The sequence below is a fragment of the Tenrec ecaudatus genome, chromosome 8, assembly GCF_050624435.1.
Source record: "Tenrec ecaudatus isolate mTenEca1 chromosome 8, mTenEca1.hap1, whole genome shotgun sequence".
NCBI lineage: Eukaryota > Metazoa > Chordata > Mammalia > Afrosoricida > Tenrecidae > Tenrec > Tenrec ecaudatus.
Window position 1 is genome coordinate 122,991,798 of NC_134537.1, and position 18,463 is coordinate 123,010,260.

Sequence of the window (18,463 nt, forward strand, 5' to 3'; positions counted from 1 at the left end):
GGGGGGGTGGGAAGAAGCGAGAGGAAATAGTCCTCTACTCTATGACCCCTTGGGTACTTCTCAAGCAATCATTTTCTTCAAGGGGCTAAATTGTTAGGAATGGGAACCCCAGCTTTGTCTTACAAAGAGCCTTGGACCATGGTTTCATAAATGAAGGAGGGAAAACCTTGAATCTGTAACTTAGAACCTTCTCTTTTTAAAAACAGCATCTTGATTTTGCAAGGAATATAGATCAAAGGCAAGCCCGATGGCTGGCGAGCAAGGAAAGCACGACACAAAAGGGGTGGCTCCTGTGTGGCACTTGGCAAAGCCTTCTCTGCAAGGGGCTTCTGTTGCCAAACCCGCCACCCAAAAAGTATCTGTAAATCTCAGAGTTAGGGTGTTCTTGGGGTTCAACAGTGGCCAGTGCCCATGAGGCCCCCGTCCTCAGGCTTCGGTGGCTTCTCAAGCGGCAGAGAAAAAGCCACCTAGATAAAGAAGCCAGCCTCGTTTGCCTGGGTGTAAACACACACGCATGCACGTGCGCACACACACAAAACATATGTAACAGTGAAGATCCGTTTCTAGGCAACTATGTAATCATTAATTTCCCCTTCACTGTAATTGCTCTTTAAAGGGGGATTGGGCAAGCAGTTTGGTCCACAGCAGTAGCATGGAGTTCTGTAGTCAGTTCCTTAATTTCTCTACCCCTGTTCTAAGCTGGTTCTTTCTCAACCTGCTCTATTAATAAATTACCAATAGCTATTGCTGGGCTAAAGAGTCTTTCTGTCCTTCACGTTCAGAACGAGTCACCAGCGAGATCTATCATAAAAGTGTAGCGTGTCCTACAGGCACTAGATCAGACAAATTTAACCGACTCATTGGGAATTTCTAATCAAATTCAAAAAGCAAAGGTTATTGCTTTTGTTAGAAATGCCACTTCCTGGGGTGTTTGGTAACTTCAACATGATTTATGTTTCGGGGGTAGTATCTAAGGACCATGAACTTCACCTGACCACAAGATAATCGCACCTTGTCTTTCCTCAATGTTGAAGCCACCTTCACTTACTTCCGGAGAGCAAATGACTGCACCTATTTCCAGAGGCCCGCCTTCCTCCCCTCCATTTCATTCTCCCTCCGCCCCTGTCTCTGACCTGCTCTCTACGCTTTCTCAGCTCACCCAGCCTCACTTACCTCCTCTCCTCCCTAAGTACTCTCACCAGCAGGAGATGTGTTCACCAAAATTAAAGGTAACTGCATCTTGAGCGTGGTTTACTGCATGTCGCTAGAGGCGCTGAAGATGTGCATTTTTGAGATTTGTGCCAACTCACAAGGTCTGAAAAGCTATGGGAATACTTACTGCCAACTTTTAACGTCATGAGCCTGGCCTGTAGCCCCAATTATTAATATTAGTATTATTAACTTTTTATTATGCCCTGGGCGAAGGTCTGCAGAGCAGGTCATCAGTGTTGCCTTTCACAGTTGGGTCCTCTCACTCAGCACCCAGCACCCAATATGTCATCCCTGCCTCCCTGTTGCCTCCCCCTAATACTACTGAAGTCTTTAGGTCAAGGCTGCTCCTTGGATCAGAAAGGGGTGATTATTCTAAGACTGTCTATTGTGTGGCTGAAAATTAAGCCCCAGACCTGAAAGGTGACTACAGGCCACAGTCTCTGGGGTCCCATGAGCCTCTATCCGGACCAGTAAGCCTGGTCTTTGCTCCTGATTTTAAGTTTCGTTCCACATTTTCCTCCTCCTCTGTCCTGAACCTTTTGATATGATCCATGACAGAGCACCCCTAAATTTTTGCAAAGGATTGTGGGCATACCAGCGATGACCTGGTTGAGGAGGAAAATGAACTAAGATCTGAATCAGAATAACAAGGACTCCTTGTTCTAAGTCGAGCATGGCCATCACCCTCTGTCACTTCTTAGTGGTCTCCTTGCCTCGCAACGCCTCCCGTTCATCAGCAGGTTTGGCCAAGCCTGAGGCATTGAGGGCCATATTCTTCCTCCAAACAAATCGGTGGATAAGGATGCAGGAACAACACTCCCTTCGTGGCCATTGACAACACTCCCATCTCCGGGATTTGCAGGCCGGCAGCTTTGCTGATATGAAGCGTACCACTAAGGAGACCCTGGGTAGGGTACATGGTCAACACACTCAGCTGCCAATCAAAGGTTAGTTGTTCGAACTCACCCAGGGGCACCTCGGAAGTAAGGCCTGGCCATCTACTTCTGAAAGGTCCCAGCCGGGAAAACCCCAGGGAGAGTTCCACTCTGCAACACGTGCAAGTTGACCGCACAGCAACTGGCTTAGGTCAACTCTGTTTTTTTTAATAATAATTTTTTTAATGATGAATGCAATGCAATGACCATCGGGACATGTAGTCAGTCCATCTCAGAAAAGTTTTCAGGGAGCCTGAAACCATCAGCTTCAAACAGATGCACCCTCCTAGTCTGTCACTTGAACATGGAAGGAGAGGTTCTGGTGATGAGTGGAAAAGGCCACACTCGGAGTTCCATCACTGAGAATGACAAAGAGAATGCCACAAGGCCGAAGCAAATACATACATAAGCCATCACATCCCCAGACTCGGGGTTTGAAGTCAGTCATTACTAATGATTGTTAAAAAGTTTCCTAAGTAATAGTTAAGAAAAAATATTTTTATTTAAAAGCCTTTTCAAATGCTAATGTTTTCTTAAGCCAAACCAAATACCAGATAATACATTGCTAGATCTTGTATTAATAAGAAAACAGGACATATGCATGCCGCCCCACCACCACCCCTCAAAAAAAACACTTTAGTCCATTCATTGTCATATTAAAAAGAAATAGCAAAGTATTCACGGGATGCTATAGTTAGATAGTATTCCATGTTTAATTACAATTCCCTTAGAAAGATCTAGAGTTCGTTCTCACGTGTTTTGTTAGGAAAGTTTGCCTCCAACAAGTGTTTGACACTTTCCTTGAAATAGGATGGCCACGAATCAAATTTTCTTTATTCCTACCTTGCGCCTATTCAGGTAGGCACAAAGAAAACAGATACGATTTGAGGATATCTTAAACCCAATTCTTAAGCAATCTCATAACTGGGAGCACTCCTGGTGTGTGCTTTTAGACGTCTGCATTGCCCTCTAACATCCTCACTAGACAAGCTCCCTTTTAGAACTCCTCTGTGGGGCCTGCGGTGGGAAACTGGGGTGGGGGGCAACCCCAGGGCTCCCCCTGCTCCTCTCTGATCTCGGGGTTTGGCATGCTGTGTGTGCATAGGGGGAATAACGGGGACCCCCCCCCTCTCTGAGGGCCCCAACATGGAGAGCATAACTAACTAACTTCTTGTGACTTTTCCAGGAAGACTTTAAGAGAGAGCTCTCTGTCCTGGTCAAGCCTCCGCGCAGCCCAGGGACGGCTAGGAGGCCCTGTGGCTCACCTGTCCCAGCACTCAGCGGGTCCCACAGGGTAGGGTTGACAGACTTCCTAGGCCCGCTCCTTTCAGCGGGGGTGGGGGTGTGGGGGGGGTGTCTCTTCTGGGGGCTGCCGTGCCCTGGCCCACAGGAGCCATGAGGGCAGCTCCACTCCCCCCTCTTATCCTCAGTCTTTGACCAACGGGCCTCCTCCCTCTTCCGTGAGTGAGGTCTCCCCAATCCAAAGACATGGCCACCTTCTGCACCCAATAAGACAGAACTGCTGCGCGTTATGTCTCTGTCTCATGCGTCTTAGGCACATGGTCTGCGGACATGGCTGCTTGCTAGCCACTTGGTTTAAGAACACACCGTCACCAGTCACTTTACTGAGCTCACAACGCTTCCAGCCATGTCTCGTTTGCTTCTGTGTCATGTCGCTTATTTCATTTGAAACATCCAACCCGTGTTTCACAATACCGGGTAGCTCTGCTGGTGGTGTTCCGCTCACGTGACCACCTCCCCTGGCCCGGCCCCGAGCACACTCCGCAGCTTCACGGCAGCCTGGATGCAGCCACACGGCGTGCCTCCAGCCACCGCAGGCTGCCACAGCCACAGTCCGTTACACGAATGGATCCTGAATGGCCGTGACCGTTCTGAGGAACGCAGCCAAAGGCGTTGGGGGTTTCCATCTCAGCCTAAGTCAGTGGTTCTCAACCTTCCTAATGCGGCAACCCATTCATGCAGGTCCTCATGTTGTGGTGACCCCTAACCATAAAATTATTTTTGTTGCTACTTCATCACTGTCATTTTGCTGCTGTTATGAATCATCGTGTAAATATCTGATATGCAGAGTGCATTTTCATTGTTACACATTGAACATCATTAAAGCATAGTGATTCATCACAAAAACAATATGTCCTATGTTGTGAAATATTTATTTCTAATGACAAATAAATGAAATTTTGTCTTGAAGCATGGTGTAGCATGGGTAACAGTCTTCACATAGCAACAGTGGACTACATTGCTACACTTAGTAATCTTAAAAGACAATGTCCATGCAAAGGTGGAGTTAGCTGCTTTCTCACCAGATCAGCATCTCTGCATGTGGACGGACCTGCCTGGAAACAGAGCGGAGCGGTGTCTGGGTTCCTAGGAACATCAGAAATAGCTGTTTCCCGATGGTCTTAGGTGACCCTGTGAAAGGGTTGTTCCACCCCCAGGTTGCGAACCACTGGCCGAAACTCCTTTCCCCACTACTTCAGGAGGCCTGGTTTCCCCTTACATCGCCTGTGACATAACCATGGTTCTGCGTTTCGAATTCTTAAGGGCTTCGATTCAAAGTTTTCCTTCTCCACTTTTTAAAAACGTAGGTACTTCTCTGTGTTTGTTGCTTTGTGTGTCTTTGCTTTGCCTGTTGTTGTGAGCCATCAAGTCGAATTCCATGTCTGAACAACCCCAGATGACAGACAGCCTAGAACTCCGACCTGGGTTTTCCTCCGCTGTGATCCCTCTGGGACAGGTCACCAGGTCTTGTCTCCTGTGGAACTCCCAGGTGGGTCCCGACTGCTAGCCTGGCGGCCAGCCGCTGAGTGCTCACCCACTGCTCTCCTGGGGCTCGTTCTTCGCCCAGTAAGTCCTCATTTTTTTCACGAGGCACAAAAGTGTGTTAACCACTGAGAGAGGACGTTCCCTCCATTAGCAGAGATTCTTAGACTACCCTAAAGGATCTTCCCGAGTTAAAATACAAAAGGGTTTTCCTGTCATTGGTGAGGCCCATCCATAAATGTTCCATGCCTTCATGAGAAAGCATGTATGGGGGTTGGGGGTGGAGGAGCAGATTGCTGTATCCCCAAAGAATGAGCTAAATAGCCATCAGTTACCTAGTTTTTATTGCACTCTGGAAACTCATGAAAAGGATTAAAAAAATGTAAAGCATGATAGAATTCTCCCTCAAAATTTCTAGCACACTGACTGTATTAACCTGCACACACACACACACACACACACACACACACACACACACAATCTCCAGTTCACAGCTCCTGCAAGCCATCTGAATGGCACAAATGTAGACTGCCCTAGTTTTATCACAGAACTGCTAAGAAGTTATGACTCCTAAAAGGATCTCATCACGTAATTAAGGCGCTCCGAAATGGTGCTGCAGGTAAGTACTGGACTGCTAACCGCAAGGTCTGCAGTTCAAACCCACCACAGAAGCAATGTGAGGTTCTCAGCTCCCGGAAAGCTGTCCAGCTTACATGGGGTCACTGTAAATCAGAATCCACTCGCCATGGCAGGGGTCTCTGGGGTTGGAACCCAAAACTCACTGCCATCGAGCCCGTCACTTCTGACTCAGTTAAAAAAAGAAATGAGCGCCGACTAAAAATACCCGCAGGCACAGAGGGATTCCTTCTGGGCACTTATATCACGGGAAGGGGAAAATGTCGTCAGGGAAACAGATGTGTATCTATTCTGCATCATTGATCCTGCAGTCTTTAAAATATCCTTTTTAAATGAAGTCAGGCTAGAGCAGTGGTTCTCAACCCGTGGGTCTCGACCCCTTTTGGGGGTGGGGGGGTCAAATGACCCTTTCACAGGGGTCACCCGATCCATAACAATAGCAAAATTACAGTTATGAAGTAGCAATGCAAATAATTTTATGGTTGGGGGGTCACCATGACATGAGGAACTCTATGAAAGGGTCCCAGCATTAGGAAGGTTGAGAACCACTAGGCTAGAGTGACTTGGTGAGAACTGGCCAAAGGCCAATGTCATGTGAGCACGTTGCCTTCATTACTCACCATTAGGTGGCAGTGGGGTGCAGATGCATGCCTCTTCCTCCTTGCGGAAACGGCACCCAAGTTAGGAACCAGGCCTTCTAACCCAGGGTTGAACCCAGCCTGGGTATTTGCATTTCCACCCCAGATTTACTGAAGCAGAACATACCTTTTAACAAGATCCCCAGGTGATCCAAAGCCCTAGTTTAACACCCGAGGGACAGGACCAAGATCGTCTCTGCTATGAAGTCGATGCTAAGGCATAGGGACTGTAAAAGGGTGGGACTGCCCCTGCGGGTTTCTGGGACTGTCGCTCTGTACAGGCGTAGAGCCTGTGGAGTGACTTGTGGTTTTGCATGCTAGAAGCCCAACTGGTCCCCACTCCCCCCCCGGGGATGGCATCCAAATATGTGTGTGAGGAGCACGATGCGGGCGATGAGCTTGGTCGTGCTCTGGTCTCCACTGAGGAGCGGGAGTCAAAATGGTTATGCTTCTTCTTTCCTAATTGTGCTCTTAGGGAATCGCTCGTTCTCTGTGGGTTTCAGTTACTGATCAACGAAAGGAAATACAATCACTCTCATCATTGTTTTTACACAGCTGAATCTCAGGAGAACCAACCAATAAATGTCACGCATCACAGACATAAGGCTGGTCCTGGACCGGACCCTTTACATACAGAAATGTATTTGTGAACATGTGGATTCCTTGAGGGGGCAAAAGTCCTCATCTTGTACAACTTGCTTTATTTTAGGAATAAGGCAATTGAGGCAGCTCTCCAAGATCAATGCCCCAACCGGAACGACACGCATGTCCTCACAAATAACTAGTAATATTACTGATTTTGCTGGTGGCCTAACATTGATATAAGAAAATAGCTCATCTATGACTTGTCCTCTCTCCTTAAACCTGATTCCTAGTTGATCACTTTAATTTGGAGATTATGCCTATTAAAGGTAAGTTTAGGAAAGTTTGAATACTCAATTATTAGGATAGTCACACAACTTCCCTACTAATGAAAGCAATGATAAATTCTGGCCTATGTGAGTGAACAGTAGAAGGACTAGGTAGCTGTAAGGAAAAAAAATAGGTTTCTTTTAAAGGAGAAGGAAGGAAGGAAGGAAGGAAGGAAGGAAGGAAGGAAGGAAGGAAGGAAGGAAGGACGGACTTATTAGGGAAGCAGGCTAAGAGCAAGGACAAGACTGGCTGGTACCCCCTTAACACAAGTGCTGGAGACAGAGGCGTGTGGGATTAAGGACGCCGTGTGCTTATAGGAATACTCCAGTTTCTGTGACCATTCAAGGTGCAATTAACTTCAAGGATGTATGCCAGGGGTTAGGCTGAAGGAACTGCATTGGTAGAATTGTAATGAGGATAACTAAAAGGTGATAGGCATGTTTAAAAGTCCATTGTTTATATTAATAAAGACCTTACTCTCACAGTTATAGCCATGTTTTAGGAGCCCCCGAGATGCAACAGTGACTGCTCAGCTTCTACCTGCCAGGGTGGTGGTCAGAGCCCAGCAGCTGCCAGGGAGGAAGAGCTGGCATTGCGTGCCCATAAGGAGGACCCCCTTTGGGGCAGTTCTACTCTGTCACAAGTCTGTACACCGTGCCAGTAAGAACAGCCATAGTTTAACACAAGAGAGCAATAAAATGAAGCCAAGCAGTTTATCAAACACTAGGATGTCATCATGTGACTTTAATTCTTTAAAAAAAACTCCAAACCCACTGCCATCAGATCATTTACAGCTGAAAGCAACCCGCTAGGAAGTCACTGAGATTGTAAACCTTTCCAGAAGTAGACAGTCTCAGCTTGCTCCTTCAGAGACGTGAGGGAGGGGGTGAGTTTGAACCACCTATCTTGCAGCTAGCAGGCTAATGCCTAACCCACCACAGCACTGTATAAGAATTCCATCTAGAAATTGGCACACCATTTTTGGAGCAAAATGAAATTTCTTTTTTAAAAACATCTTCTTTAAACTCAAACATTCTTGTCTTATTTATCACTTTGCTATGCTTTGTAGCTGTCTTGGTATAAGATTTGAAATATGGAATATGAGGGCTTTTTAAATGTTTTGAATGATAAACACTATTTCAAAACCATGCAGTTTCAATGTACACTTTTTTTGGTCCGAAATTTTATTCCTGGAAATATATTCTAGGGAAATGACTCAAATGAAAAAAAATTTCTTTGCTTGTATTGCCATTTATAACTCAAAATATTAGACCAGCCTTAATTTCAAAAAGAGATGGAGAAATTGTTAAGAAAATGATGATAAACATACATATGTAAGGAATATTATACTGTAGTCATAAAAATAAACAAGATTAGAAAATTATTTTAAAATACACATATCTTAAGCATAAAATTATAAACATATAATAAGATAACATGAAGAAATTTAATAGGATATAGGCTTGTAGTAACTTATATTACCTCTTCTTATGTTTTTAATAGACATTAAAGTAAATGCCCTTAACAGTGGCTAGGGAACAATTCAGTCTTAATAATTCTAAAACTGGAGGGGCGGCGAGGCGAAAAAAAAAATAATTCTAAAACTGGAATAGTTTCTCATTTTGACATTAGATACATTGGTAGTACTTTTATATTGATGTAGAGAAGCCACCTATTTCACGCTCTTAAGTCATAAAAGCCATAGTTTCAGTTTGTGTATTGTATTTCCATACTATTGATGGGATTTCTGAAACTCTTGTTTTTTAAGCACTTCCAATAATAAGCTTTTATTAGCTTTAATAAGCTAAAGCTTTACATTTAATAATGTAAGTTCCTCATGTTCCTGGGCTCGACAGACAGCCTGGGTGGGAAGGACGAGAGAAAGAATTTTGGAAGGGGCACATCACAGATTCGGGCTGAGAGAACCCCAGACATCCCCTCCGAGCTTGGACAGGTGGGATGTCTGCACAATTGTAGGGAAATACCCCCACCCGCAGATCAGGAATCCACTCGTAACTCTGCGAGTCCAGGAATTGGTCCTCAGGTCCAAGGGCATGAATCTAATGGCGAGCTGACTTGTCCTCAAAGAGTTACTTTCAATAATTGTCATGCGAAACCTAATGTAGCTTATTGCACTAGACAGCTACTGTTTTAGGAGACAATTCCTTTGAAATGTGTTGTGCATGAATGATAACAAATTTTCCCCTTTAAAGGAAGATGTTCAATCATTTGGTACAAAGCACCCTGAGTTTGCACTTTCAGCAAGTGTATTAACTTTTCCCTCCTTGCAATATTTGTGTGGCTATATGGGATGCTGAGGCTTGTCATTTCCAATATTATAAGTATCTATTACAGATACTGGTCTTGATGCTTAGTTTAAAAAGAAAGGAAACTCTTTTGAGAGTTCAGTGCACTGGAAATTTCTACCAATATTTCTCTTCTAAGGTAAAATGTTACATGTTCCCCTGGATATTGTTTGTTGCATTCCACTTAAAGTTCTCTGTTTCCCTTTTTGAAAAATGCATGTGTTTTCACCCTGGCATCGAGAACGGAGAGCACTGATTCAAATGTAGCATGGGATGTCTGCCTATTGATATTTTCATCTGTGCTGTACGTGAGAATGTTGTTTGTGAAGAAGCAATATTAAAAAATGGATGTGGCTACTTGGCTGTTCCATTCAATGTTATTTCTTCTCTGCCTGTGTGACGAAATGCCAGAGAATCCGGTTGTGTGACAGTGTCTACACTTCCCGACACTTCCCATCCATTGGCGTGGCGTCCCTGTCTTTGCCGTATTCCTGGCCTTTGAAAAATCAATGGGACTGAACCCCAACTTCATGTAAAGCCTTGGCAGACTAGGTCGTAGATGCGTTCAAAACATTTGAACATTGTTTTGATCTCAAACGCCCTTCAAAATATTCCCATTATTAATCCTGCCGAGAAGTCTTTTATTGGGCTTTCTTTTTTTTCTTCCTCTTGGTTTTTTATAACAGGAAGTAGTAAGTGTCAAGAAAAGTACCCTGTCATTATCCCGATTATCTTTTAATCAGTTCCAGTTGAAACATTGATTACATTGAAAATCATTTCATTTCATTTCAGCCACCGCGTCCTGTGTTCACTCATGGAAACACTCAAGGTGGGGGGGAACCGTAAGTATTGTCCTTATCTTCCACCCTCGAGACGAGCTTGATCCCCCCCCCGCAGAGGGGCCCTGTGCCCAAGCAGGGGGCACTTTGCAAGTGGAAGAGCTGGAGTGGCTCACAGAAAGAAACATGGGCCCTAGATGAAGACCAATTGGCATCATGCCCACTGGCTTACAGATGCTGACATGAGTGTTGTTTCGTTTCCTAAAGCCGAGCTTTACAGAGGCGGCCTGGGAAAGTCACCCAAGGCTAATGTGATTCCTAAGATGTATCAGCCTGGCTCCCTCTCTGCTTGACTGGTCCTGTAGATGCTAGTATCCATAGCTTTTAAGATGCCCACGAAACGTGCTGACGTTGTTTTTCCACATATTCGGGGACATGAAAACCCAAAGAAAAATCCAAGTGATAAATTAGGACCATAATCCCCAAACTGCATTCTTAGAATGCTCTTCTGAAAATAGCAGTCTTGTGAAATGCTGCTTACTTTCCATAGGACCGGGAACATGCCTTTGAAACATGGTGTTTTGTTTTGGGTTTTTTCTTTCATAAATCCAATCCACCTCCAGGTGTCACACATTGCCTTTAAAATGTTCTTGGTTTTCTAGGATGCTTCTGCTCCATGTCTGCTCTCAAGGTCATCAAGGCCCGTTTGCCCTCCACCTGTTCTGAGATAGGAAACTCTAACTCTAGACAGGAGCAGACAGCTGCCCCCCCCTTCCTCCCCCAGAGCTCCCCAGAGCCTGACTCACCTGAAGACCTACAACGGGCTCTGGCTGGTGGGGGCCTTCCTGCCCATCTACCCCCCCCCATCCTCACTCTTCGCAGACCTTCTCCTGACCTCAGCTAAAAGCTTGTCCCCCAAAAAACAACACTTCCCACCTGAGACTGGCTCTCACCAAGTACAGCCAGGAAGGTTTTATTGCTGAGAAAAGAGTCTGTATCAGTGGTAGGGGTAAGAACAACTTAAATTTCCACTTAACTGAAAAACTTCAAAATACAATTTGTAACCTGAAGCTTTTGATTATTAGCTTAATCAGTAGTAGGCTCCCATGAGGAATACCAACTGCATGAAGGCATTCCGGGGCTGTTTGGGTTCTACTGCGTGCTGTCAGGTGCTTGTGAATTTTAAAATGCTCTCTGTTACGGACTTAATACTCCCAACCGTGGTCAGGACGTTTGGGCGCTTACAGAACCGCAGAGCCCGTTGTTAACTTCAGACGTTACCAACCCTTCTATATCCAGTTTCTACTGGATTACAACCTCGTGAGACGTCACTCGATCCCGTGTGCTTAAAAAGAACAGGCCTGGGCGGGAAGGGGAAGCATCCTGTTTTGTGTGTCTACACATGTTCCGAGAAAGCATACTGTTTGGCTTCATATGGTTTCCTATTCGAAAGGCATCCTGGCGTCACTGCCAGCGCTCCTCTCACCAACAGTGTTTCCCGACGGCCATTCGGTCACATTTCTTCTTGTCTGCATGCAGCTCTGGCTTTGAAAGCCAACAGAGCTAAGAGCGTTCCAGAATACTTTTCTAGGATTCCATCAGACTCCCCCATGTCTTTTTATTTATCTTTTGCTCTAATAAAATCAGAGTGGCAAGTAACATTTGACAAGCACAGGCTGCTCTCCTCATTTCAAACTGAAAGAGCAGTTTGTGCCCTTGGGGTCTCTCAGCTCTGGGGACCTTGAGATTCTTCTAGCAGCCAGGGGCTGTGACCTTCAATAGATAGGCCTGTCTCTGTGAGTGGTTGGAGACCTGGCCGGGGAGAGGCTGATGCCTGACGGGTTCAGTCAGTGATTCGGTATCTCCCAGAGCAAGTTAGCGCCCAGTAATGACTGTCTCCCTCCTTCCCATGTGAAATTAGAAAAAAACCACAAAACCAAACAGGGTCATGACTATGCCGCTCCTTCCCCTTTCTAACTGGATCTTTCCATCCCGTGTTAAAATCAACACACCCCCCCCCCCTGCACATACAAAGAATACCATCCGTCCACCTGCGCAGCCTGCAGGCCCTGGCTAACAGCAAAACGCTCTCACTGCTTCAGCCAGGCCCGCCCTAAGCAAGCATCCGAACTGCTCAGGTGTGTGCTCCAGTCCTCTCTGTCTTTTCTGACAGTGCTCAGGAATTCTTGCTACCTTTTCTCCCCTCCCCGCAATCAGAAAAAAACCGCAGACGCCCATTTTTAAAAGAGTCTAAGTGGTTAAAATCGTTCACGAGGAAGACGACACGATACTAAAGAAATCTGCAATGTTGGAATCGCAGGCTTTGGAAGATGTTTTCTAGCAGAGGGTGCTGGGCGCCTCACATGACCAGTTTTTCCCCAGACCCACATGAGGCCTGTGTTATCTAGGTCCCCCGGTCTGGAAAGGCTCTCACGGACAAAGTGGGAACTGAGGGAGCCATGTCCCTCATTCACAATACAATGTTTGAGCTCACACCACGAAAGAGTTTGGGTCTACCAAAGTGTACTTTCTAAATGAGTAAAGTAATGAGAAATAACCCATTCTCGTTCCTGAACAGTCTACAATAGTAACAACTTTTTAAAACACTGATAATTTTGAAAACTCTCAAGGGTTCTCAAAATTTTCCTCACAGTACTAGTAAGTTTTCTGATGAACCGTGTATCAAACATTCCCCGATCTTCTGGACCACTAGATGTTGTGTCTTCAACTTTCTAAGAATCCTTCACTTTCTGAAAATGCCAACCCACGTTAGTAATATTGATCCAAATTCAAAGTATTTTCTGATCATAAATTCAGCATCTGGATTTATTGCCCATCAGTGTCACCACAACATATTCTGTCAAGGAGTTCTGCTGGGGAAAAGAAACGTGTCTTTGATCACTAATTCTTTATACCAATTAAACAAATTCTTTATAATTTTTTCATGAAATACAATTTCTCCAGGACTAATTTTTTAAAATTTGGTCTACAATCTACTGTTTTATTGACTCAATGACAACGAAGCACAGGGTAAGCTAAGAGCCACTTAACTCTACAGGTGACCTGCATCAGATAAGTTCTACATCTGCAGAAAACACTCATGCTATTTATGAAATTTAACTGTGTTGTTTATTTGTTTGTTTTCATTCCCCCGTCACAGCACTTCCCCTGTGATGATCTCTAAGGCTTATGTCTGAGATAGTTTATACAGTTCCATGTAGAATCGCTTGAGAATTCAATTTGACAGCCTGAACTCTTTGCCTCTAAAGAGGGCTAGCTAAAACTGGACTGCCTTCTCATTTTTTGGATAGCTGAATCATTAAAACAGCCCTTTGGTATTCTGTCCTGCTGTTTGCTGTCTGTATAATAGACATGATATCACTAGCCCACTGCAGTGCAGGTCTGACTTTTAAATGCTACAGTGGTTTATCCAATCCATGGATGTTATGCTCTTCCATGAATATTTGAAAAGTTATCAGAGCGGTCTAATTCCCATGAAAGCCTGAATATTTCTACCTATGCTAAATGTCTAGCAAAGACGTAGACTGCCTGCTCATGTTCACAAGACTCAAAATGCTAACGTGAAATGAATATCGTAGTGTAACAAAGGAGCAAAGATGTTTTTAAACAACCCATTTGTCCTGTTTAAGGTTTCAGGCTCTGTATAACTATACTCCTAGGAATGAAGATGAGTTGGAGCTCAGAGAGAGTGACATCATTGATGTGATGGAAAAGTGTGACGATGGCTGGTTTGTGGGTAGGTGGAGATTTCTTCTCTCACGTGTGGTTATTTCATAATTTGCCTGTGTTTGCTCATTTGCCTGATGCAACCCGAGAGCCAAGCTTTCGCTGCTTTCACCATGCCTTTGACCCTTCATACTCAGAAGCATGATGTGATCCCACAGCAATTGCAGTTACTGCCGCTTACAACTGACTGCTCCAGGTGCCTTCGATTTTCCCCTCATTTTACTTTCCATTCAGGGAGGGAAGGGCAATTCTGTAAACAGCTCTAGCTAGAATGAGATCCGCAAAGGAAACACACACACACGTTTTCTACATGAAAACAATCAATACACTGTCCGGTGGAGAATGTTACAGTCCATTAGGATTTGATAGCCAAGGGAGCAATAATAAATGAGTGACTCGCTCATTTACTAGGCCTGATGTATGTACCCTGAAAGCCCCATGATTTGCTTTCGTTATAATGTGTGGTCACAACGGAAGGGCAGTCCCTTCCTCCCAGTTAAAAGATATTCCCAGAAAGGCAAGAGGTGAGCGGTCAGAAGATTCCATCAGTGGTGGAATAATGCAGGAACAGACACCTCGTGTGCTCTACACACACACACACACACACACACACACACACACACACACACACAATGCAGGAACAGACACCTCGTGTGCTCTACACACACACACACACACACACACACACACACACACACACACACACACACACTTTCTTTTCCATACAGAAGACAATTCAATGGCTTACCAGCTCAGGGGCGGGAGACAAGGGGATGATCACCAAGCTAGCATGCTCTTCGGACTCTAAATGAGAACAAAGTTCCAGCAGTCCACTGAGCGTTGTGCACCAACGGTGACAAAAAGCTTCAGGGGGATTCTGTCCCTCAACATGAAGGACCCTCTTAAAGATGGCCTTGAGGGCTTGCCTCCCACGGGAGAAGCCGTGCTTGGCGACGGGGCTCCCACCCGCACAGGGATGCATCTTTTTCTTTTTTCTAAGGCCTTCACAATTTGTTCAAAATCTGTGTTTTTGATCGTCCGCAGATGTGAAAATGCTTGGGGAGAGTTCCAGTTTCCCAGAGCATCACTGGCATTATCTTCCAGAAAGTGCATTGTTTTGTTCGGTTGCGTTTGTAGCCCTGCAGACAGCGAGGGGCCGAGTAACTCCCTGAGGGCAGCCCCTTCCCTGGGCTGAAGGAAGCTGAACGCAGCCTTGCTCTGGGCCTTTCCTCGCCCATCCTAACGCATTGCCAGCTGGGCCCTTTCTTTAGAAAATGAGTGCTTGACCTTAGCAGCAGCCTGATGGCTGGGTGTCTTTCCTCTGTTTAACCTGATGGTGGTGGGGTCCATCCAGCCGCTCACGGGTAGCGAGTGCTTCTGGGGGGACAGATAAATCAGCTTGTTTTGACTTAACGGAATGGTGTTTTTCTTTCCTGTGTTTGGTTTCCCTTTTCCAGTGCCTGGGGGGCTTGCTTTCTGCCGGAAGCCCGGCAAACGGGAAATTTCCGAGCCCACATGTAGGACTGCTCCTTCGCTGGGCTTGCCAGCTTTCACTTATTGCTTCTATTTTCAGGAACCTCGAGAAGAACCAAATTCTTTGGTACTTTTCCCGGAAACTATGTCAAGAGGCTGTGACTCCCTCTCCCTCCTTCTTTAAGCCGCATTTCAGCAACACATCCGCATAAACTGGCCTGAAACACCCCGCAAGGCCTCCTGCTGCCACGCCTTCTAGTTGGGAATCACCCGCCATCACCATCGCCACCTGACGCCAAACCAACCCACCAGCAGAGTTACCACCGCTGCCCAGCCTGGAGGGAGAGGGGCAGAATAGCTTCCGCGTCAAAAGTTGAGATTTCTGCTTTCTTCTCGAAACTTTTCAAAATTCGTAGGTGGGATTATAAAGAAAAAACATTGTACTTGAAAAGAATAACACCTTTAAGGCAAAAGATACATAAAATAGCGTCTCAAGGAAGCTCTGCTGGGACTTGAGTGTTTTGGAAGATGTCCTCCCCTCAGGCAGTCAGAAGATTGTGGATTCTTTTTACCAACGCTGTGGCTCGCATTTCCATCTTCTTAGCTTGGCGATCGATTGCTTTTCCTGAGTTTGCCTAGTGCCCTGGTTTACACAATATGACAACTGTTCTTCCGCTCGTTTGCCTGCACCCATGGGTTGTAATATGCACACTGACTATAAAATCTAGAGTAGGAACCTTGCTATGGACGAGGGTGATGTTGGTGACGGAATGTGAGTTCCCAAATAGGAGTCTCTTCCTGCAATTTTTGTTTCTGTTGTACTTTTAAGAAGTGCAAACAGTCATTGAATAAGAGCCTTTGGTTGTAATCATGAGGATACAAGAGGTTTCACTAGATTGCAAAAAAAAAAAAAAGGAAAAAAACTTGTGTTGTAAAGTTGCATCGCTATTTTATATTAAAATGTAATAATCAGCATCGTGAACAATGAGCTCTTAGTGTTTTATTTATCTGATAAAATTTAAATAAAAGCAGTATTAGTGAGAGGTGCAAATAATTATTCTAATATAGACACTTGAAAGTATCTGTACACAATATTCCTAGGTTAGAGTTCACTGTGTGGACACATGTTCTCGTGAGGTCGCATGAGATCGTGCAATCCATGGGATATGCTGTACGTTGTATGGAAATGTAAAAGAGTCTCCCACGTTATTTTATAGAAATAGAGTACTTTGAAAGCATCACTCGTATTAAGGCTGGGTTTAGCAAGGATTATGATCAATACAGCTATTTTTACTATGATAATTATTTTTTTTCTTCTATGGAACTCAGAATCCTGGCTACATTTGAGGACAGGAACATGTCGAGCCTGGTCTTCTTGGTCTGTGGTGTAAAATATTTCCTAGGAATAAACTAGGCACATTTTAGAGGTGATGTTAAATCATTCAGGTTTTATTTTATGCCCTAGAGCAGCAACTTACAGACTGCTATTGGGACCTGGCAGATTTAATATGGTCGATGGTGCCTGAATAACACATATCCCGAACACTCAACTTTGTATTTCTTACGACTTTGCATACGAACTCTTCATATTTGGATCTCAAGCACCTTATAGATAAACCTTTTTATGGCATTTCGTAAGTAGCAATGATTGACCTTTTCACACTGTCTGTAGGCTCTAGAATTTTGTACATACATTTGCCCTTTTTTTGTACAGACTTTAGTTCTTGAGAAAATGGGGCGGGGAGCAGGTTTCCTGATTTGGTCTTTATCCTTCACTTCAACTAAGGGAAAACACCTTGAACAGATTCTCCTCCCAAAAGCCACAGTCAGAAGCATGTTTTGATAGCGCTGTTTGGTAGCATTTATGCAAAAGTTCATGAAGCTGAAAGGTCTTAGCAGAGAGATTGAAATGTACATAGATGTTGATTTCAGAGGAATTTCATTAGGACGGAAATAAAGAACCAGCTCTGAATAGCCCACCTTGATTGTTCACAACCAGCTTTATATTTTAAAAGCTTTGGGTTTGAAATTAGGTCAACTGCATGCAGCTTCCACTGGCAATGAATAACTCTTTGATGCCTATTCTGAGAAAAGACTTCAATATCTGTTGCCTGTGTCATATTTAAGCAAAATGACTGTTTCTACTCTCTGTATCTGATTTTAAAATGAAAAAAGTTATATATTCGTACCTGACTCTCAGGTCACTGACTCTGAGTTCTTACAGCAAAGGTCATTGTGGTTTTTGTTTTTTCTTGACTAGACAGCTAATAAATTTTGCTTGGAAGTATATACCTCAGTTTTCCTCTGATCCTTAAGTGAATTGCGTCTTTTGTGCCAACTTGTCAAATAAGCTAAGACAAAATGCATTTCCCTGTGTTCTCTTAACTCGCATATGAAGGAAAGATTTACTGCAGCAATTCAGCAAAAGGGTATTTTTAAATCCACCACCAAAGCTCATTAAACCTACCTCAGTCTTATTAGGTAAATACTCTTTGGCTGAAAGGTTTGTGTCAGCCAACACACACATGCACACATACACCAGACACACACACACACACACCTCATACACACCCCCCACACACATTTTAAAATGTCTCTGCCTCCAAAACGTTACTTTCCCAAGGATGAGTTCAGACCAGAAGCTGGAGAACATTTCCAACACATCTCTCTTGAATGTTAAGACCTAACACGAAAAGGCCTTGTCATCCTGACATGACAGATTCTACTCACTCCACCGACCCACCCCCACCCCTGCTTTCAATGAATTTCAGTCATATGTGCCACTGGGTCATCGCTTTCTCTGACACAAATGGCAAATAGCAGCCATTCCCCCTGGGATCCTGTCTTTTCCCTCTCTCTCTCTCTCTCACCTATCCCAAAACACTTCCACTCCTCTGTGGGCAGTTCACGTGTCCAGATGTCTCTTCACATGGCTTGGCGTCTTCCCCTGAACGGTGCCTCTGTGTGTGGAGCATTTACACAATGAGATTTTCTGATCCTCTTCCCGTCAGAGCATCTTGAGGAACTATAGTGAAATCGGA

General features: G+C 44.7%; 1 protein-coding gene across 8 annotated transcripts in view; it reads left to right on the forward strand.

Moving 5' to 3' along the window:
- SORBS2 (sorbin and SH3 domain containing 2) overlaps positions 1 to 17,711 on the forward strand; it is a 240,467-nt gene extending 222,756 nt beyond the window's left edge. For all 8 annotated transcript variants that reach the window (XM_075556798.1, XM_075556802.1, XM_075556803.1 and 5 more), the window contains 3 exons: positions 10,216 to 10,265; positions 13,853 to 13,959; positions 15,523 to 17,711. In XM_075556798.1, coding sequence (XP_075412913.1) covers positions 10,216 to 10,265; positions 13,853 to 13,959; positions 15,523 to 15,584 — 219 coding nt within the window. In that variant the 3' untranslated portion in view covers positions 15,585 to 17,711. The remainder of the gene's footprint in view (positions 1 to 10,215; positions 10,266 to 13,852; positions 13,960 to 15,522) is intronic.
- The last annotated feature ends 752 nt before the right edge of the window (positions 17,712 to 18,463 follow it).